The 22,925-nt window shown below is 37.7% G+C and overlaps 1 protein-coding gene across 3 annotated transcripts; it reads right to left on the bottom strand.

The window, feature by feature from the left end:
* Positions 1-2,003: 2,003 nt before the first annotated feature.
* LOC148893315 (phospholipid phosphatase 2-like) lies at positions 2,004-21,863 on the bottom strand. Of its 3 annotated transcripts, XM_089004257.1 has the most exons (8): positions 21,709-21,863; positions 21,552-21,644; positions 17,416-17,487; positions 7,951-8,102; positions 6,946-7,208; positions 5,579-5,636; positions 5,327-5,503; positions 2,004-2,513 (listed from the first exon to the last, which is right to left on the bottom strand). In XM_089004257.1, exons 2-8 carry the CDS (start codon positions 21,610-21,612, stop codon positions 2,376-2,378), a joined length of 921 nt encoding a protein of 306 aa, XP_088860383.1. In that variant the 5' UTR covers positions 21,613-21,644; positions 21,709-21,863; the 3' UTR covers positions 2,004-2,375. The 3 variants fall into 3 exon arrangements, with proteins under 3 accessions (XP_088860383.1, XP_088860381.1, XP_088860384.1); XM_089004255.1 differs by having other exon boundaries at positions 2,005-2,513; positions 21,552-21,860; XM_089004258.1 differs by lacking the exon at positions 17,416-17,487 and having other exon boundaries at positions 2,009-2,513; positions 21,709-21,862.
* Positions 21,864-22,925: the final 1,062 nt, after the last annotated feature.

Raw genomic sequence — 22,925 nt, 5'->3', positions numbered from 1 at the left:
TGAGTGCAGTACCACATATCCACAGCAGAGGGCGCATTCGACATATGGTCATTTTAACACTATATTTGGATTAATGTGACAATAATAATAATAAATTTCATTTATAAGCGCTTTTCAAAAGTCTCAATGACACTTTACACTCACAGGATATTTTTTTCTGCGGGTGAGCAGCGGCAGCCACACGCGCCAGCGTTCACTCAACCCGGAAGTAACAAGAATTAATGCGTAAATGAGACACGTGTAATATGTCAACCAGAAAAAGCCTACTAGAACAGCCAAATTGTATTCTTTTTTTTTAAAATCTGAATCACTTGGTGGCAAGTGTATCCTTTATAACATGAGTAAAGTGGAATGAAGACAAATGGGACTCTGAAAAATAGGGGTGAGAGCATCATGTGTCTCTTATGATGATGACAGAAAAAAAAAGATGTTCCAACACCGTGAGTCACGGTTGAGAAATTCAGGAATAACAAGCACGAGCAGCAGCAGGTCCACACACGAGGACGGCGTCACTCCAAAGTCCAGATCGTAACAAAAGCACAAGAATTGCTGTCATGGAAAGAAAAAAATTGAAAAAAAAACACACGCGGAAGAAGGAAAGAAACAATCACAGAAGGTTCCATATATTCCAAAGGCAGGAAGGAACTAGATTTGTGAACACAAAAGCGTTCCCGCTCGCGAGGCCCGGCGGGGACGCTTTTTAGGCGCCATCCAAAGTGTCTCTGAAGCGTCAAGTCTTTTTTTTTTCCATTTTGTTTGTTACTCTGCTGACGCAAAATTTGGCCCTGGACGAGAGACAAAAGCAAAGAAGGAGTTCGCCTTATGTACGGAAAATGTTTTAAAATACAGTGATGCCTAGGTTTACGAACCCCTTGGCTGACGAAGTTTTCGGTTTCCGAACGTTATATTTATGAACATTTTACCTTGACATACGAACTATTTTTCGGGATACACACGGAGCGCCACAAATCGTTTGCAAACGAGCCCGTTCTCCTAACAAGAAAATGGCAGCCGACTGTTTTTGTCCTCTATTTCCCACCCCCAGTCTTCGGTTAAAGCCACGTGATTGGTCAAGAACGCAGCAGGGGGGGGAGGGTTGTTAAACATTAAAGAGACAGGCAGACGACAGAGAGCGTGATAAAATGGATAGAAAACAGTGAAATTGGGACTTGTTTCAACTTTGATAGTTCAAAGGCAGAGTGTAGACTGCAAGGTTAAAATATCCCATCAATCAGGCTCCACCAATAACCCGCACAAGCCATCGGTAAACTTGATGCAAAAAGCTATCAACCCAGCTAAACAGAACACAATTGATGAGGAACTAGGTAAAATTATCGCAGAGAAAGCACCGACAAGGAATCATTCCTCAAGATGGTGAAAGAAGAAGGCTACGTTCCTCATCAAGTGTTTAATGCTGAGGAAACTGGCCACTCCATTCCATCAAGCCATCAACGGCCATCACAAAGGTACATAAAGTGACTTTATTATATAGTACAGTTTATTTCTTTAATTATAATACAATAGCACATTTATTATACATAAAATAAGGTATATTTTGTGTAGTTTTAAGGTTTATTTCGTAGAAAATTATGTTTTATGGGGACCTGGAAACGGATTATTCTCATTTTAAATTAGAAAGTAGAAAATTATGTTTTATGGGGACCTGGGAACGGATTATTCTCATTTTAATGGTTTCCTATGGGAAATAAATTTTTGGGATACACACTTTTCACCTTACACACTCTGTCTGGGAACCAATTAAGTTCATAAGCCAAGTTATCACTGCATGTCATTCGTACAAGGTGCGCTTTATATTCCAGAAAATACGGTCAATAAAATTGAAAAATCACCTTATATATTTTTTTGGCTTGTAAAATATGTTTTTTTCTCTTGAATTTTATAATTTCCCCCACTCTATATTCTGAATTGATTCGGGTAAAAATGACCATTTGTTATTTTCTATCTTTTTTTTCTATTTTTTTAATAGTATTTTTCATGGAAGACGATCACACCATTATTAAAAACAACAGCACAATTTATTCGATAAAACACAGTTGTGATTCACTAAAATAACAAGACTGAATATTATTTTTTAAAAAAACGTTTGAGCTCAAGCAGTGAGTGGTCTGCTCGTAAAAAAAGAGAACATTTTAGTGGTGAAGAAGTCTTATCGGAAATAAAAATAAAACAGATTGAAATGTTTCACACGTCTAGTCACAGCATCGATACTCCAAGCAAACCGTAACAAAAGCATCGCGTCATTGCACATGTTGAGATAACACTTATAGAAATGTGTTGGTGGAAATGGAGGGGGGAGTTCCGGCGAGTGGTTTACGGAAATGAAATGGCGGTAGGTGAACGTGTACGTTGGCGTGTCATACGGGCGGCGAGTAGTTGTAGTGGTTGGTGCGAGGCGGGGAGGTTTTACTTTCCAGATGCTCGCCGTCCACCGCGTCCGTCCGCATGCACGCTGGCTTGCGGCGTTGCTTGAAAAAGTCGGAGACGTATTTCACCTGAACGGGGAAGAACATCATTGACGTTACATCAGTGACATTGGAATGACGTTTTAAATACAGTAAAGTCTCGTTATATCAATATTCAAGGGAGTCGGAAAAAATATCGATATAACCGGGACTATCGATATATCCAACCCTGTTTGCATGTAATTTTCTCCGTGCGTGCATAGAAATAGTATCGATATAACCGGGACTATCGATATATCCGATATCGATATAACGAGACTTTACTGTACTAGATATATATATATATATATATATATATACAGTAAAGTCTCGTTATATCGATATTCAAGGGAGTCGGAAAAAATATCGATATAACCGGGACTATCGATATATCCGACCCTGTTTGCATGTAATTTTCTCCGTGCGTGCATAGAAATAGTATCGATATAACCGGGACTATCGATATATCCGATATCGATATAACGAGACTTTACTGTAATATATATATATATATATATATATATATATATATACAGTAAAGTCTCGTTATATCGATATTCAAGGGAGTCGGAAAAAATATCGATATAACCGGGACTATCGATATATCCGACCCTGTTTGCATGTAATTTTCTCCGTGCGTGCATAGAAATAGTATCGATATAACCGGGACTATCGATATATCCAATATCGATATAACGAGACTTTACTGTATAGAATCAACTTCAAAGGGCAACCGACACCACTTTTTTGTTTCCTAACTGACATCAGAAAAACGTTTTATAGCATCGAAAATACCCAAAACGCGCAGTATGATATTTTGAGTCAAATGAAAAACACCAATAAAAATGACTTAAAGCGTCCAAAAACGACTTCAAAATGACCTCAGAAAGTTTCAGTTTCAGATGGTCCCGCCCCCTTGTTCGTGACATCACATCGATTCTCTTCCCACCTTCAAGTCCCATCTCCAAAGCCACCTATTTAAAATTGCATTTTCTGTGTCGCTCTCTCTCTTGTTTCTATTTCTAATTATATTTTATTTATTGTATTCTATTTTGTGATTGTATTTTATTTATGATAGTATCTATTCTTGTCTGTGACTGTAAAGTGTCCTTGAGAGCTTTGATAGGCGCTTAAAATGTAATGTATCTATTTGCTATCTACTAGCTAGCTACCTAGCTGGCTATCATTTTGCTATCTATTTGCTATCTGTCTAGCTACCTAGCTAGCTATCCATTTGCCATCTATTAGCTAGCTACCTAGCTGCCAATATATTTGCTATCTATTAGCTAGCTACCTAGCTAGCTATCCATTTTCTATCTATTAGCTAGCTACCTAGCTGCCAATATATTTGCTATCTATTAGCTAGCTACCTAGCTAGCTATCCATTTTCTATCTATTAGCTAGCTACCTAGCTGCCAATATATTTGCTATCTATTAGCTAGCTACCTAGCTGCCAATATATTTGCTATCTATTAGCTAGCTATCCATTTTCTATCTATTAGCTAGCTACCTAGCTGCCAATATATTTGCTATCTATTAGCTGGCTACCTAGCTGCCAATATATTTGCTATCTATTAGCTAGCTACCTAGCTAGCTATCCATTTGCCATCTATTAGCTAGCTACCTAGCTGCCAATATATTTGCTATCTATTAGCTAGCTACCTAGCTAGCTATCCATTTTCTATCTATTAGCTAGCTACCTAGCTGCCAATATATTTGCTATCTATTAGCTAGCTACCTAGCAAGCTATCCATTTTCTATCTATTAGCTAGCTACCTAGCTGCCAATATATTTGCTATCTATTAGCTAGCTACCTAGCTGCCAATATATTTGCTATCTATTAGCTAGCTACCTAGCTAGCTATCCATTTTCTATCTATTAGCTAGCTACCTAGCTGCCAATATATTTGCTATCTATTAGCTAGCTACCTAGCTGCCAATATATTTGCTATCTATTAGCTAGCTATCCATTTTCTATCTATTAGCTAGCTACCTAGGTGCCAATATATTTGCTATCTATTAGCTAGCTACCTAGCTATCCATTTTCTATCTATTAGCTAGCTACCTAGCTGCCAATATATTTGCTATCTATTAGCTAGCTACCTAGCTGCCAATATATTTGCTATCTATTAGCTAGCTACCTAGCTAGCTATCCATTTTCTATCTATTAGCTAGCTACCTAGCTGCCAACATATTTGCTATCTATTAGCTAGCTACCTAGCTAGCTATCCATTTTCTATCTATTAGCTAGCTACCTAGCTGCCAATATATTTGCTATCTATTAGCTAGCTATCCATTTTCTATCTATTAGCTAGCTACCTAGCTGCCAATATATTTGCTATCTATTAGCTAGCTACCTAGCTGCCAATATATTTGCTATCTATTAGCTAGCTACCTAGCTGCCAATATATTTGCTATCTATTAGCTAGCTACCTAGCTAGCTATCCATTTTCTATCTATTAGCTAGCTACCTAGCTGCCAATATATTTGCTATCTATTAGCTAGCTACCTAGCTGCCAATATATTTGCTATCTATTAGCTAGCTACCTACCTAGCTATCCATTTTCTATCTATTAGCTAGCTACCTAGCTGCCAATATATTTGCTATCTATTAGCTAGCTACCTAGCTAGCTATCCATTTTCTATCTATTAGCTAGCTACCTAGCTCGCTATCCATTTTTTATCTATTAGCTAGCTACCTAGCTGCCAATATATTTGCTATCTATTAGCTAGCTACCTCACCGGTTATCTATTTGCTATCCATTTGCTATCTTGAGAGTTTTGAAAGGCGCTTAGAAATGAAATGTATTATTATTATTATTATTATTATTATTATTATTATTATTAAAAAAATGTTCTACTCACAGTGAGAACTGCGATGAGAGCCCCCTGCAGGAGTCCTACCAGCACGTCGCTCCAATGGTGCTTATAATCGGAGACGCGTGTGTAGCCCACGTAGAGGGCGAACGCCACCAGGAAGAACTGGATGGTGGGACGCACCAGACGGGTCCACTTGCCTTGCATGCGGGCTTGCACGTACAGCTATGGACCAACCTCATACGGTCAGTTTGTGTGTGCGTGTTTGTGTGTGTGTGTTTGTGTGTGTTGTCAACTCACAGCGAGGAAGAGCATGCAGTACATGCCGAACGACGAGTGCCCTGAGTAGAAGGACAACCTGATCAAGAGGAAAGAGAAATGTTACTATAAATGTTCAATGTATCAATTCACGCTTTGTTGCTTTCTTTTTTTTATTTTTCACCAATAAAATGTACACATTATTTGGAATCTTTCAATTTGATTTGTTAAGTTATTGGAGGCATTTTTCTTTCAAACGCTGATAAAAAAAAAACCCAGATTTTATTTAGGAGGCAATCATTGATTTTAGTTCAAATTAGAAATATTTTTTGTGCGTGGGTGTATATGTAAATACACAAAATATAAATAAATAAATAAATAAATAAATAAAATGTCTCTGATTTTCCCCTCCAAAAATAATAAATAAACAAACACACAAATAAATATAGAAACAAAAACACAAATAAATAAAATAAATAAACAAAGCAAACAAACACAGTAAATAAATAAATACAAATTAGAGAGTAAATGGATAAGCAAAATAAATACACGGATAAACACATAAAGAAATAAAAATTAAAGAATAAATACAGAAATAAATAAATGCAAATTAGAGAGTAAACAGATTAACAAAAAAAATGAATACATTAAAGAATGTATAAATAAATACACAAATAAACAAAACAAACAAAGAAATACAGTAAATACACAAATAAATACGAATTATAGAGTAAATAAATAAGCAAATGAAAACATAAATAAATAAATAAATACATAATAATAAATAAAAAAAATTAGAGAGTAAATAAATAAAAATTAATTAAATAAACAAATACACACACACACACACACACACACACACACACACACACACACACACACATACATATATATATATATATATATATATATATATATATATATATATATATATATATATATATATATATATATATATATATATATATATATATATACGAATTAGAGAGTAAATAAATAAGCAAATAAAAACATAAATAAATACATAATAATAAATAAATACAAATTAGAGAGTAAAGAAATAAAAATATATATAAATGAATACATAAATAAAAACATAAATAAATAAAAAATAATTAAATAAATACACAAATAAATATATATATATAAATAAATACGAATTAGAGAGTAAATAGATTAATAAACAAATAAATAAATTAAACACAAAATAAATGAATACACAAATAAACAAACAAATAAATACTCCACAAATAAATTAAGATAGAGATAGATAGATAGATAGATAGATAGATAGATAGATAGATAGATAGATAGATAGATAGATAGATAGATAGATAGATAGATAGATAGATAGATAGATAGATAGATAGATTGATAAATAAATGCCTTTATCAGGTCCTTTGACCCACCTGGACTCTGTGACGTTTCTGGGGTTGCCGGTGCAGTTGATATGCAGCTGGTACCCGTTGCAGCTGGCAGAGGCGCACACGGCCAAGAAATTGGGTCTGGGCCGTCCAATGGTAAATTTAGCCAAATCCGTGAGTGACTGGCTGACGGCCGCCCCGAACAGGAAGGTGCCCACAATTTTATAGAGCGCTGACAGGTACTGGTTGAACTGGGAGTTGGAGTGCAGACGCTTGGTGTGTACCAGGTAGGCCTCGCCGGTTGTGATCTGAGCAATGGAACCACCACATTATATTCATTATCATCATCATCAAAGAAAGGCCTTCATCATTTTTTAAATTTAACCTATAATAATAATAATAATAATAATAATAATAATAATAATAATACATTTCATATATGAGTGCCTTTCAAAACTCTCAAGGTCACTTTACATTCACAGGATACGTTTTTCTATGGGTGAGCAGCGGCAGCCACACGCACCAGCGTTCACTCAACCTGGAAGTAACCCGAATAGATATAAAGCTAGTCAGCTAGCTAAAAGCCAATAGATGTTGTAGCTAATAGCTAGCTAGCTAGATAGATAGCCAGATGCGCCATGTAGCTAATAGATAGCCAGCTAGATAGCTAGACAGGCAGCTAATAATAATACATTTGATTTCTAAGCGCCTTTCAAAACTCTCAAGGTCACTTTACAGTCACAGGATAAGTTTTTCTATGGGTGAGCAGCGGCAGCCACATGCGCCAGCGTTCACTCAACCCAGAATAACTCAAAAAGATAGAAGCATAGCTAGCTAGATAATATTTAGCGAGACAGCTAATAGATAGCTAGATAGATGGCTAATATGTTTCCTGGCTCAAATAGCTATGTAGCTAGCTATATAGCTAATAGATAGAAGATACAAGCAGAAGAACAATAACATTATACAAGCAAGTTTTCAGAATCAGAAAACTTTATTCGTCTCACAATGGGGAAATTTACAGTCCAGAGCAGATTGGACGAGACTCACAATAACGATGGAACTGGTGATGGTCACAGCGGCCATGGCTCCATGGGAGATGGTGTCTCTCCTGTAAGGGTAGTTGATGCTCTCGTCGTCGCAGTAGATGCCCCTCTGGTAGGGTCTGAACATCAGCGTCAGAATAGCCGAGGGCAAGGCCGCTGTGAGAAGAAGATGACATGAGAATCGAGTTGCTTGAAGTATTAGCACAGAGTCACGTGACACTATTTTAACCATCAACGTGGGTCTCGTTACACCACGGGTGGCCAACTGATGGCCCGTGGCCCAGATCCGGCCCAACATGTCATTTGAACCGGCCCGCGAAAGCAAATTATGTGCGTCGATTTCCATGATTCTTGCTAAAATGTGTCCCGGAATGTTAGTTATTTATGACAAAAGTCATAAATAACTAACATTTTGCCATAATTTGGTATGTGAAACTGTCGCGGCTTGGAATTGAAGCGGATTTATGTTGGGACAGGAGATGTGAGACAATCTCTTTTCATCAATGGATGCTACAGCTTTGTGTTTGCTTTCAACCTTTAGCATGTAGTAGACGTGGACATTTCACCATGACATCCTCGATCCACTGGTGAAAAGGATGCTTTCATTTTTCTCTCCTCTTTCATCTAGAACTTCTTACGACAAAGAGAAATGCTTAGGATTGAATGACTGTCTGTGTCTTTGTATTGTCACATCATTTATTTCGGGTTTTTTTATTTTTTGACTTTAAAATGGCGCCGCGAGTGGCTGCCTTTACAGAAGCTCCTGTATTTTGTTTTTCTACTTCCTCCTTTCCTTTCATCACTTTACCGCTGTGAAATGTTAATGTCACCACTGCGAGACTAATAAATACTAATCCAATCCAAAATGGCCGACGACAAAATTAAATGTGACGCGACACCTGAGACAAGCAAGTCAGATTAATTAGCCTTGGCTAGCGCTAAAATGGGTGGAGCTTTGAACCCAACCCAAAAATACCTCGTTTTTTTTCGTATTATTTCTTGGGGGGGGGGGGGGGGGGGGGGGGCGGAGTGGTCAGCTATGACATTTATAATCCCGCACAGGTCATGGCGGGGACCGGTTGTTGGTATCTATCGGACCCGCGGCATGTTGAGAGAAGTTGTGGTCCGTCCCGAGGGGGGCGTGAATGACAATGAGTGACCGATCAGGAAACAGCTAAAACCACAAAGTGAAGAAAAAAATAACATTTGACTCAGCCGCCCTAATGAAATGTGTCCTCGGCGTCGCTATGGAGACACAACTGTGGCCCTCGGCGAGCTCCGTCAACCCATAGAAGAAAAAAAAAAAAAAATCGGAAAAAATAAGTCAAATAACGTGACACATCCTAGCTAAAAAGACTCCAAGTGCAAACAGAATGAAAGAAAGGAGGATATATGGCTGTGTCTTAAATCTGAGAAGAACAATAGTCCACAATTGAAATGACTTTTTCCTGTTTTCCTGAAATTGTACTTCGACTGCCAAAGCTAATACCCGGGAAGAATGGATGGTTTTCTTAGGCTAAGGTTTGATTAAATATGCAGAGAGAGAGAAAAAAGTATCCGTGAACACATTACTTCCTTCCTCCAGAGCGTGGGACCGGCTCACTTTGACTGAATGAAAGCACAAAAAAAAATACAGTATTTTCCGCAATATAAGGCGCACCTAAAAGCCTTTTGCACAACCGACACCATTTTTTGTTTCCTAACTGACATCAGAAAAAACGTTTTTGTCGCATCTAAAATACCCAAAACACGCAGGCTGATATTTTTAGTCAAATGCAAAACATCAATAAAAATGACTTCAAGTGTCCCAAAACTGCCACAAAATGAGCTCCGAACTGGGGAGATTCAGAAAGTCCCACCCCCTTGTTTGTGACGTCATGCCAGGATACTCCTTCACAAACTGCCTTGCTCCAGAATCAAAACAATGGCTTCAGAGAGCTCAGACTCCGAGAAAATGCTTTCTTGTTACTCATCCACTTATGAATATGATTCGAATAGTTCTGAAGAGGAAAGCATAAATGTTGTAACACTGTAGTACAGTTTTCTTACAATACAATAGCACATTTATTATACATAAAATAAGGTACAGTAAAGTCTCGTTATATCGATATCGGATATATCGATAGTCCCGGTTATATCGATACTATTTCTATGCACGCACGGAGAAAATTACATGCAAACAGGGTCGGATATATCGATAGTCCCGGTTATATCGATATTTTTTCGGACTCCCTTGAATATCGATATAACGAGACTTTACTGTATATTTTGTGTCGTTTTAAGGCTTAGAAAATTACAAAGTAGAAAATTATGTTTCATGGAGACCTGGGAACGGATTATTCTCATTTTAATGGTTTCCGATGGGAAATTATTTTTTGGGATACACACTTTTCACCTTACATACTCTGTCTGGGAACCAATTAAGTTCATAAGCCAAAGTATCACTGTATCATTCGTACAAGGTGCACCTTATATAGCAGAAAATACGGTAAATAAAATTGAAAAATCACCCTATATATTTTTGACTTGTAAAATATGTTGATTATATGACTTTTATTATTTCCCCCCTCTCTATATTTTGAATTGATTCGGGTAAAAAGCCTTAAGGCTTATTTAGTAGAAAATTATGTTTTATGGGGACCTGGAAACGGATTATTCAAATTTGTAATGGTTTCCTATGGGACATCAATGTTTGGAAGACACACACTTTCTGGGAACCGATTAAAGTTCACAAACTGAGGTATCACTGTATATTTATTCCTTCATTGATACAACGACGAGGTCACTTCCTTAGTGATTGTGCCAGGGAAGAAACTGGATAGTGGTTGACCAAGCTGGCGGTGTGTTTGTTTTGTCAACAGCCAACTGCGGCCTATCGTGTGACCACAGCGGCAGCAGATTTCTTGTCATACAAGCACTCTCTTATCAAAACGGAGTGCTTGCACCCTGCAGAGCAAACAGTAGTCTTTCAAAAAGGGGCGCAGCGCACGCTCCACTTGCCCGAACAATCGAAGCGAGTCGATTGAGCCGAGGGTGGCGAGTTTCCTTTCGTCGAAATGTATTTGACCGATTTGAAATGGTTGTGAAATGCTTTGCTATACTCATTTTATAATAATAATACATTTCATTTCTAAGTGCCTTTCAAAACTCGTAAGGTCACTTTACAGTCACAGGATGAGTTTTTCTGTGGGTGAGCAGCGGCAGCCACACGTGCCAGCATTCACTCAACACGGAAGTAACTCAAATAGATAGAAAGCTAGCTAGCTAATAGATAGCTAATAGATAGTTAGCTAGATAGCTATGCAACCAGCCAGCCCACTAATAGATAGCTAGCGAGATAACAAGCTAGACCGCTAATAGATAGCTATCTGGATAGCTAGCTAACCAGCCAGACCGCTAATAGATAGCTAATAGCTAGGTAATAATAATAATAATCATCATCATCATCATCATCATAATAATAATAATAATAACATACATTTCATTTATAAGCGCCATTCAAAACTCTCAAGGTCACTTTGCAGTCACAGGATGAGTTTTTCTGTGGGTGAGCAGTGGCAGCCACACGCGCCAGCGTTCACTCAACCCGGAAGTAACTCAAATAGACAGAAAGCTAGCCAGATAGCCAATAGATAGCTAATAAATAGCGAGGTAGTAATCATAATAACAATGATAATAACCATAATAATAACCAAAATAATAATAACAGTAATAAGAACAATATACTAATAACATAATCTTAAATCTAATGCTCACACGCACACACAAACGCACACATCAGTGGGACAAAAATGATATATTTTTGGTACAAAGTACATAAAATGAGCCTGATTCCAAGCGTCTCCATGACAACAGAAAAAGAGCAAAGGGATTTATAGCCCTTTAAAAACAGCTGAAGCTGTAACAAAGCGCTAACATGGACAAAAGGGAAATGCTGCCCCTTGTGGAAGGGAAAAAAACACTACCAGAGGTCTGACCAGCGCTTTATCGGCACCTCACGCAAGAAAAACCAAAACTGGAACAAATTCGGGAATGGCGCTCCACGTCACATTTTTCAATTCCCGAATACATTCTCGACTGGCAGTGAATGAGTTAATGTCATTTATTTATTTTTTTGTACACGTCAACCTTTCCGCACAAAAATTTGAGAAGCCCTCAAGATGACACGTTTCCCAGAAGAGAGATTCTAAACGAAACGAGGGAAAGGATAGTTTGAAGCTTTCCCAAACCGCCCGACGATTCCACGCTGGAAAAATAAACAAGATGGAATTTGGGATCAGACACGAGTACGACTTCCTCTTGACCCGCTTGCACCAACAGGAAGTAGAAAGCGTTCCTGTTTTTCGGGGATTGGACGATTAGCGTCCAATGGATTGTCCCGCGAGTGTGGCGGAGATGAGAGCAGGTGTTTGGAGGTAAGCGTTTTGGTTGACGCTGAAGTGAACATGTTACCTCTCTTTCGGAATTTCTACAGGGCGGGAAAAAATATATATATACAGTGATACCTTGGCTTACGAACTTAATTAGTTCGTAGACAGAGTGTATAAGGCGAAAAGTGTGTATCCCAAAAAATAATTTCCCATCGGCAACCATTAAAATGAGTATAATCCGTTCTCCATGATACATAATTTTCTACTTTCTAATTTTCTAAGCCTTAAAACTACACAAACTATACCTTATTTTATGTATAATAAATGTGTTATGGTATTATAATGAAAGAAATAAACTGTACTGTATAATAAAGTTGTTTTATTTACCTTTGTGATGGTCGTTGATGGCTTGATGGAATGGAGTGGCCGGTTTCATCAGCATTAAACACTTAATGAGGAACGTAGCCTTCTTCTTTCACCAGCTTGAGGAATGATCCCTTGTAGGTGCTTTCTCTGCGATAATTTTATCTAGTTCCTCATCAATTGTGTTCTGTTTAGCTGGGTTGATAGCTTTTTTTGCATCAAGTGTACAGATGGCTGGTGCGGGTTGTTTGTGGCGACTGATTGATGGGATATTTTAACCTTGCAGTCTACACTCTGCCTTTGAACTATCAAAGTTCAAACTCTCTCACTGTCATCTGCCTGTCTCTTTAATGTTTAAACACCCCACCCCTCACTGCTGCGTTCTTGACCAATCACGTGGCTTTAACCAAAAACTGGGGGCGGGGAATAGAGGATAAAAACAGTCGGCTGCCATTTTCTTGTTAGGAGAACAGGCTCGTTCGCTAACGTCGCATCACTGATTGTGGCGCTGCGTGTGTATCCCGAAAACTAGTTCGTATGCCAAGGTAAAATTTTCATTCATGAAACGGTCGTAAACCGAACACAGTCAGCTGCCATTTTGTTGTCAGAAGAACGGGTACGTTCGCGAACGACACATCACTCATTGAGGCAGCTCTGTGTACGAAAAAAGTTCATATGCCAAGGTAAAGTTCGTATGCCAAGGTAAAATTTTCATAAATGTAACATTTGTAAACCGAAAAGTTCATAAGCCAAGTGGTTTGTAAACCGAGGTATCACTGTACGGTCAAACCTCGGTTTTCGACCATAATCCATTCCAGAAAAAAAGATTTGTTTGAAAACCAAATCATTTCCCATTTTAACCAAAACATCGCCAGAGGTCTGACCAGCGCTTTATCAACACCCCTCACAAGAAAAAACAAAACTCGATTATTATTATTATTAGCAATTATTATCATAATTATAAGAATGAATAACTCTCTGTGACTTTGTGTTATATTATTATTATTATTATTTTTTACTTCAAGATGGCGCCGCGAGAGTGGCTGCCCTTCCAGCAGCTCCTGTATTTTGTTTTTCGACTTCTTTCTTTCCTTTCCTTTCCTCTTCCTTTCATAACTTTGCTGCTGTGAAATGTACATTTCATACACGGGACAACCTGTCTGGACCTGCTGTGAAAGAAGAAGTATGTCAAAGTACAGGAAAAAATAAATAAAGTGACCTTTGAGAAATACTGAAATGCGAGCGACAGGCACGCCGCAAAGACATCACTGAACATGGGATTTTTTTTTTTAATAACCTACATGGACAAATATTAGACACATGAAAATGACTTGACTGAAAGGAATGATGGGAACGCAAGAAAACACACGCACACACACATTCTCTTCAACTTCTCACTTTCATTTTCACACGGGAATGTAAGGCAACAAAAGTCAATAGTTGCCACTTTTACTCAGACACATATTTGGCAGATGCTAAGAATGTGTGTAGCAGGGCTAAATATTAGCATCTCGTGATGCGGATTCTATCCATAGCATAATATGCATTTTCTCTCCCCCCCCCAAAAAAAAAAAGATCCCAAATCAAGGGAGGGGTATTTTTTATACAGGTGTTAAAATGAAAATAAAATTATCTACCACAACATCAACTGCACTCAGATATAAAATTATTTATTTAATATATTATTTTAGATATTATATTATTATATTTATATATCATATTTATATATTATTATTATTATTATTATTATTATTATTTACATCTGCCTGTCATAACTTTGCTGCTGTGAAATAGGAATTTCTCCAATGTGAGACAAATAAAGTTTAGAGCTAGCAATCTCGATAGCTATCTATTAGCAATCTATTATATACAGTACAGTAAAGTCTCGTTATATCGATATCGGTTATATCGATAGTACCGCTTATTACGATACTATTTCTATGAACGCAAGCAGAAAATTACATGCGCGCAGGGTCGGATATATCGATAGTCCTGGTTATATCGATATTTTTTCGGACTCCCGAGAATATCGATATAACGAGACTTTACTGTATATACCTAGCTAGCTAGCTATCCTGCGGATAAGGCTTAAAATCAAGGCTTTTTGGGTGCGCCTTAGACTGTACACCGGAAAATAGGGTACATCAAATTATTGACAATGAGCACATTGGTGCCACTGTAATCCTCACAGGAGGACAACGCTCAACAATCAAGCGGTAACACAAAGTGACAGAGTGGACAATTGATTGGGGCACACGGATTGAGAGTTTAGCTCTAATGTGGATATTCAGCACATTCCAAACCCATCTGTCACACACACACACACACACGCACACGCACACACACACACATTGAACACTAAATGTCACCCCATTTCCCACTTCAACTTATTTAAAAACCAAGACATAAAAAGTGGACTAGTAACTGAAATAACAGCAGGAGTGAGGTTTCTAAATGGCTACATTCAAAGTCCTCACCCCTGTGGTGAATTTGGTTACAATACCATTTTACTTTTTGTGGTGGGAACTTTTTCCTCTCATTAAACACACACACTCACAGATAAACACACACAGTGAGTAAAAAGTGTGTATCCAAGTGAAATGAAAATACACACCAAAAAAAATCATTTTGGGGGAATTTGTGAGGACCTCTCTGTAACTTTAACAGATGCATATATAGACCGCCGAGAAGCCCGTAGAATGAAAAACTTGTGAGGACCGGCCAAAAGGTCCTCACTTGTCAAAAATGTCCTCACTATGTATGGTATAAAATGTTAGTGGTCCTCACAAGAGTATTCATACAAACACACACGCACACACACATACTTTTGTCTGGTTGGTCATTTTCAACTAAAGTATAAGTGAAGTTAATTTTAAATGACTGGTCCCATTTTTTTCCTGCCATGGACTAATTCATGGCATGATAAATAATATAAAATAATAAAAATAAATAAAAATCATACATACATACACATCTTTGTGACTGTTTTATTTCCTGTATATGATAGTTGTCCATGTTAACGCTTTGTTACAGCTTCAACTGTTGTTAAAGCGCTATATAAAACAATATTTATTGTATTGAATTGTATTGTATTGTGTTGTAAAAATAAATAAATATTATAAATTGGACAACTGGACATTTTGACATTGAAGGGCTAAAAATGGGCATGATGTTGACAGCGTGCAAATACATCTAGTGGTTAAAGGGGGTGAGCGGGGTTGGTAAGGTAGGGGGGAAAAACAGAGTACGGTTATTGTCATTCCAGCGCGTCAGTCACCAGGTGGCCCTGAGGGCAAAGAACAACTGAGTGTCTTTTTAAAGAGTTACGGGGAAATAAAAGGCAGGACGCGGCACCATTTGTCAAGGGAAAGATATTTTGTTTTTCTACTTCTTTCTTTCCTTTGATAAATTTGCTGCTGTGAAATGTCAATTTCTCCACTACGAGACTAATAAAGGTAAATCCAATGCAATCCAATCGGGCATTTTTTAATGCCTCGAAACAACATCAAACAAAGAGAATGATATGAAAATAAAGGCAAAGTGAGCAAGTCAATTTATTTTCAAGATTGCGCCATATTTGCATTGCTTAAAAACAAATAAAAATCATTTTAAATTAAATTCATTTTTTGGTTTTTATCAAATGGTCGCAAACACGCACAATGCGGACATTCCATTTCACTCCCTCATCATTCGACTGCTATCTATTGAAATATTAGCTAGCTACTCTATCTATTAGCTATATAGCTAGCTATATATTCGCTATCTATTTGCTATGTATTAGCTATCTATTCGCTAGGTATTAGCTATCTATTCGCTAGTTATTAGCTATATACAGTATTCACTAGCTGTGGCGACCCCGTCAAGGGAAAAGCGGAAAGGAAAAGAAGACTAGCTATTAGCTATCTATTTGCTAGCTAGCTAGCTAGCTTGCTATCTATTTGAGTTATTCCAGGTTGAGTGAACGCTGGCGCGTGTGGCTGCCACTGCTTACCAGCAGAAAAAAATATCCTGTGACTGTAAAGTGTCCTTGAGAGTTTTGAAAGGCGCTTATAAATGAAATATATTATTTTTTAATTTTAAGCATATTCTTTACTTACAGACAGTAAACTTAGTACAACGAAATGTATTATTATTATTATTAGTAGTAGTAGTAGTAGTAGTAGTAGCAGTAGTAGTAGTAGTAGCAAAAGCAGTAGTAGTAGTAGTAGTAGTAGTAGTAGTAGTAGTAGTATTGGTATTATCACTATAGGTATTATTATTAGTACAGGTATTATTAGTATAGGTATTATTATTATTACTACTATGATTATTATTACTATGATTATTATTACTATTATTATTATTACTATTATCATTATTACTCTTATTACTATTAATTATTATTATTATTATTATTATTATTATTATAAAATAAAATAAATACAATTTTATAAAAAATAATAATAAAATAAATAAAATTAATAAATAAATATTATTAAAAAATAAAGTGAGCAAGTCAATATATTTTCAGAGATATTTGCTTTGCTTCAAACAAAAATGTGTGTTTTTTTATTTTTAATCAAATGGTCACAAAACCGGACAGTCCCTTTCACTCCCTCATCATCCTACTGCTATCTGTGACCCCCCCGTGGGTGAAATCAGCTGTTCCATTTTAAATCTATTGAAACCTGAGCTTTGCACCAGCGAACGAAGCCAACGTGCTGATCGACTTGCGACAAACGTCTATTTTTACTCACGCTTCCAATCAGTAATGGAGCCACGAATAGGTTTAAAGGTCAGGAAGATTCTCAACGGATGACTCTTTGCACCTGTGAGCACAATTCAGGGTAAAATGATGGTGACATTTTTAATCCTGCTTGTTTGTTTCTGAAATACGGCATGAAGGTAAACTTGTGAGCTATAATGAGCGCACCGTTTGATCGTAAAAAATGTCCGCTGGATTAAAAAAAAAAAGCAGACACAGTTATACCTCAGTTTACGAACGCTTTAGCTCACGAACTTTTCGCCTTGCGAACATTACATTCGTGAGAATATAATCTATGAACTCGTTTTCAGCGGACGAGCCAAAACACAGCGCCACGGTGGCTAGCGGACTAGTTTTCGGCGGATGAACACCAAACCACACGGTCGAACAGCGCCACGGCGGCAGACAGACTAATTTTCCACACCCGCTCTCCGAGTGCAGACGTGGTTTGTTATCGTGTGGAGTACTTTTATAATAATAATACATTTCATTTTTAAGCGCCTTTCAGAACTCTCAAGGTCACTTCACAGTCACAGGATACATTTTTCTGTGGGCAGCGGCAGCCACACGCGCCAGCATTCACTCAACCCGGAAGTAACTCAAATAGATAGAAAGCTAGCTAGCTTACCAATAGATAGCTAATAGCTAGCTAGCTAGCTAGCTAGATAACTAGCCAGTGAGCTACATAGCTATATAGTTCATCGATAGCCAGCTAGATAGCAGCCAGCCAGCCATCAAGGTAGCAAATAGCTAGCGAGATAGCTAGCCACATAACTGGATAGCGAGATAAATAAATCAAGAAACATTCACACTAAATTATGATTTTTTTTCCCCCATTTTGCCATTCATTTAACAACAATTTTAAACGGCAGACGATAGCATAATCGGTAACGAGATTTTAGTGTTAGTTTTGCCGCCAACGAGTAAGAAAAAAGGGACTCATAAATAAAGCATTCAGGCTCAACCCTCTTTTCAATACATAACTTTGATAAGAATGTGCAAATGTGTTTTGCTCTTATGGGACCGAAAAAGACCCCACCACAGGCTTATGTTAAGCCTAAAAAGACATTAAAGAAAATTACGGTCGAGCAGAAGAAGGAGATCATCGAAAAACACGAACGACGTATGCATTTGTGTGACTTAGCTTCCCAGTACCAGTATGCTAAGTCGACTATTGCTACGTGCGGCTAAGTGTGTTTTCTGTGTTCGGTCTCAGGCAATAGAAGAGGTTGAAAACTTCTGTTGTTTTGGATTAACGAAAAGCAGCTAGCAGGGGACAATGTGTGAGGGTATTATCGCCGAGAAAGCACGGAAACTTCACTCGGGTATCATCAAGAGGCAACTACATCAACAACTATTACAAAGGTAAATAAAATGACTTTATTATACAGTACAGTTTAGTTCTTTCATTACAATACAATAACATATTTATGATACATAAAATAAGGTACATTTTGTGTAGTTTCAAGGCTTACTTAGTAGAAAATTATGTTTTATGAGGACCTGGGAACGGATTATTCTCATTTTAATGGTTTCTTATGGGAAATAAATGTTTGGAAGACAAACTTTTCACCTTACACACACTTTCTGGGAACCACTTAAGTTTGTAAAATGAGGTATCACTGTATAGGAATTATGTCTAAAAATTAATCTGCAATTCCAATTTTCAGCAGGTCATATCGTCTCAGCTCGAAACTGCTTTGGTGAAAATGTGAGAACCTGGAGAACCTCCTTTCTGACAAGTTTGAGTGCCATGTTGGAGATCCGGACATGTCGCGACAGGCTGTTTTGTATGCGGTGCACACATGCGCGGACGCACACACACTTGGGTAAGCGTTTGTGTAATTTGTGGATGTGAAGAATTGCAAGATGTGTAAACAACACGTGGATAAAAATACAGTAAAGTCTCGTTATATCGATATTCAAGGGAGTCCGAAAAAATATCGATATAACCGGGACTATCGATATATCCGACTCTGTTTGCATGTAATTTTCTCCGTGCGTGCATAGAAATAGTATCGATATAACCGGGACTATCGATATATCCGATATCGATATAACGAGACTTTACTGTATATGGCTGTCAATTATTTTATAGTTCTCATCAGAAAGGCTGCATGTTATATTTAAGGGCCATGTTTTATTTTGAATTAATTAATATGGAAGACTACTTCAATTAATGTTGCAAACTACAGTATTTTCTGCACTATAATCCGCACCTAAAAGCAAATATTTTTGTTTCCAAAGCTGACCATGCACCTCATCATCCGATACGCCTTATATATGGAAAACGTTTTAAAATACAGTAAAGTCTCGTTATATCGATATTCTCGGGAGTCCGAAAAAATATCGATATAACCGGGACTATCGATATATCCGATATCGATATAACGAGACTTTACTGTATGTCATTCATTGAAGGTGTTCCTGATAATGAGGTGCACCTTATGAATGGAAAAGGTGTTTAAATATGTCATTTGTTGAAGGTGCGCCTAATATTCCAGAAAATACAGTAATTAAACTCATTGATTTAAAGGACAACCGACGCCTCCAGACAAGTTGTGTCCATAATTTGTAAAATCATTTCAAATGACTTCTAGTGAGCGTATTTTACAAAGATTCCACGGCATACAGCTATATTTTACGTTTTAAGACTTGCGCTGCATATTCACGAAGTCTTGTTTTTGAGTTGGTGACGAGTCCGTACGTGACGTCACTGGAACACCCCTGACCGAAAAAAAAGGACACATTGTAGCAGTCCTTCCATCACGTCAATGCATTTTGCTGTGCTTGTTTGGTCTGAAAACGTCATGTTGCACCAAAAAGAGCCAGAAGAGGGCGACCAAGCTCCATATAAGGAATTTATCAGCCTGTGGAAACGGGCTGATTAATTCCTCACAGGGAGCTTGGTCGCCATTTTCTGCCTCTTTTCTGGGATGCTACATTGCAGTCCAGATGCCTCAAAATGACACGGAAGGACTTCTTTAATCAATTGCAAACATGTATGCTTTCCTCTTCAGAACTATTTGAATCATATTAATAACTGGATGTGTCACAAGAAAGCATATTCTTCGAATCGGAAGCCATTGTTTTGATTCTCCAGCGGTGCAAGACGTCTTGGCGTGACGTCACGAACTGGGGGCGGGACTTCCTGAAAATGCCCAATTCACAGCTCAATTTTTTGCAGATTTTGGACACTTTAAGTAATTTTTATTGGTGTTTTGCATTTAATTAAAAATATCATACTGCGTGTTTTGGGTATTTTAGATGCTATAAAACGTTTTTCTGATGTCAGTTAAGAAGCAAAAAAGTGACGTCAGTTGTCCTTTACATTTTGCAGACTGCGGTGAATTGGTAAAGCTGAGCGTTAAAAGCAAACATGGCGACGCAGCATTTAGCAAATATGTTTTCACACAAATGGAATCAACTACCAACAGAAGTGAAATCAGCCTCCAAGTATAAGTACTTTCAAATCCATATTACAAATCTCACAACCAGATGAGACGTCAACAGTCCTAAATAATTTGACAAGCGCTTTGCGTGAACGTGTGCACGCAACATGGGACCCTGCAGCATTCTTTAAAAGTCTGTGTTTGGAAACATGCACTGACTGTGGCCTGTTTGAACAAGATAGACAGACGAACTTTCAGTGTTGTAACGCTAACCCAGTAATTCCAAACCCCCCTTTTATGTGTTTTGTGAGATCATCGGGTCTTCCCTCGGAAAGGATCCGAAGTTATAATTCAAATGTGATAAATGATGTACTTGTTATTTATCTTTGCTTTGTATGGTGACAGAGTCACAACGTAATATTCTTCCATTTTCCCCACCTTATCCTCAAAAAACAGAAGCTTTTGAGAGATTTTTCCAATGTAAAATATGTGCTTCGATTCATTAAAAAGTTGGGAAACGTTGCACTCAACCACCATCTATGAATAAACTACAGCACGTTTTCTAATCTCGCCTGCATCGTGCAACTTGTTGTGAGGTCAGCGATAGGATGATAATTGTGCTTAAACCATGTGCTTGTATTGAGCAATGTCACAAGTCATTTTGCACCGCTTGTTTATATTCACCACGTTTGAACAGTAAAAATTTAAATCACGTAATTAACTAAACAAAACTCACCGATGAACACGCAGAGGACATCCACAACCACCAGAATCACCTTCTTGCCTTGCTGTGTCATGTTTACTCCTCTGAACGTTCGTCCTAAAACAACTAAAAACTTGAAGTTAAGCGGGGCCGCCTCTACCGGACCGGTCTTCGGTTCCTCTCGGCGTACCTGCCGTTTTGTGGCGGATTGAAGAAACTTGTAATAGGTGGGTGGGCACCGGTGAGGTCTGGAACTTGACGACCGCCCTGCGTATCGGGGGCGGGCGCGTCAGGAGTTGGGATTCAAGGATTCCACCACCACCATCAACACCACCACCACCAACGACAACTGGAAGAAACGCCTATCGTCATTTTTAGATCGTAACATTCACAATTTATTCATCTGAATCTTGTATCAGCTCGCGAAAAAAAAAGATTAAAGTTAAATACATGTTCTTACCTCCAACATGGATGAGGCACTACACTATATGTCAAAGTCAAGCCACAGAGTAAGTTTTGAAAAAATAGTTTAGAAAATTTATCGAGGGTCGTCCATTTTGTTTTTTTTTTCCCTCGACCACATATGTGACGTGGTGTTGTCGGCGCAGGTGTGTGACGTCATGGCCGCTCACCTGCTCCCGATTGTATGTATTTATTTATTTATTTATTTTATTTATATGTATTTGTTTATTTATTTATTTATTTATTTATTTATTGTCTTAAAGCAAAAAAAAAATCATCAAGATGCGTCTTCCAATGATCGAATGTAAATTTAAAATGTGGCCCTCACAAATCACCACAGCTAAAGTGTGGTGATTGTGTGTCATACGTTTTGACAGGTTTGATCACTTATAATTTATATTGGATGTTTTATAGATGTATACATTTAATATAAATGCCCCTGAACGGCCAGACTTTCTGTTTAAAATAGTACGTCAATTTCTTTCCCTAAAAATAATTCGGCCAATGCACCAAAAGTGAATGTAACACTTTAAAAACTTCCGGCATATGTGACCCATATATAGATGTCGAACAAAAGAAGCTTAATTAGCTGGCCCATATCTTCGAAACTTACTCGATGGAGCCTCCGACTTACATAGGCCCCTGCGACATTGAACTTCTTGTCAAGTTAGTCTTTGACTCCCTCTAGCGACATCCAGACAAATCCACCACACGCCAACAGCAACTCAAGTAATTCAAAACCCCGAATCAGTGTTGGTAATTATCCATTCATCTGTTTTCTTGCCTTGGCAAGTTGCACCTCCTCTAAACTCTGCACAAAAGGCATTGGTAGCCTACTTTCTTTTTATTACGTCATTGGTGTGACAATCTCCTGATATCTTGATGTGAAAAAGGGAGGTTATTCACTATTCTATGCAGCCTAACATGCCATCCAGAAAAATGCCA

Source organism: Hippocampus bargibanti, linkage group LG09 (assembly GCF_051943395.1).
Source record: "Hippocampus bargibanti isolate YZ-2025 linkage group LG09, ASM5194339v1, whole genome shotgun sequence".
Lineage (NCBI taxonomy): Eukaryota > Metazoa > Chordata > Actinopteri > Syngnathiformes > Syngnathidae > Hippocampus > Hippocampus bargibanti.
The sequence above is the reverse complement of the archived record's forward strand: the minus strand, read 5'-3'. Positions and strand labels throughout refer to the sequence as shown.

Excerpts from the sequence above, each read along its gene's own strand:
- LOC148893315 (XM_089004257.1), bottom strand. The coding sequence starts at position 21,612 with ATGACACAGCAAGGCAAGAAGGTGATTCTGGTGGTTGTGGATGTCCTC. Across the intron at positions 17,488-21,551 it reads TGTCCTCTGCGTGTTCATCG|GTGCAAAGAGTCATCCGTTG; the intron begins GTGAGTTTTGTT and ends TTGTGCTCACAG. Across the intron at positions 5,504-5,578 it reads ACTGCATGCTCTTCCTCGCT|CTGTACGTGCAAGCCCGCAT; the intron begins GTGAGTTGACAA and ends GTTGGTCCATAG.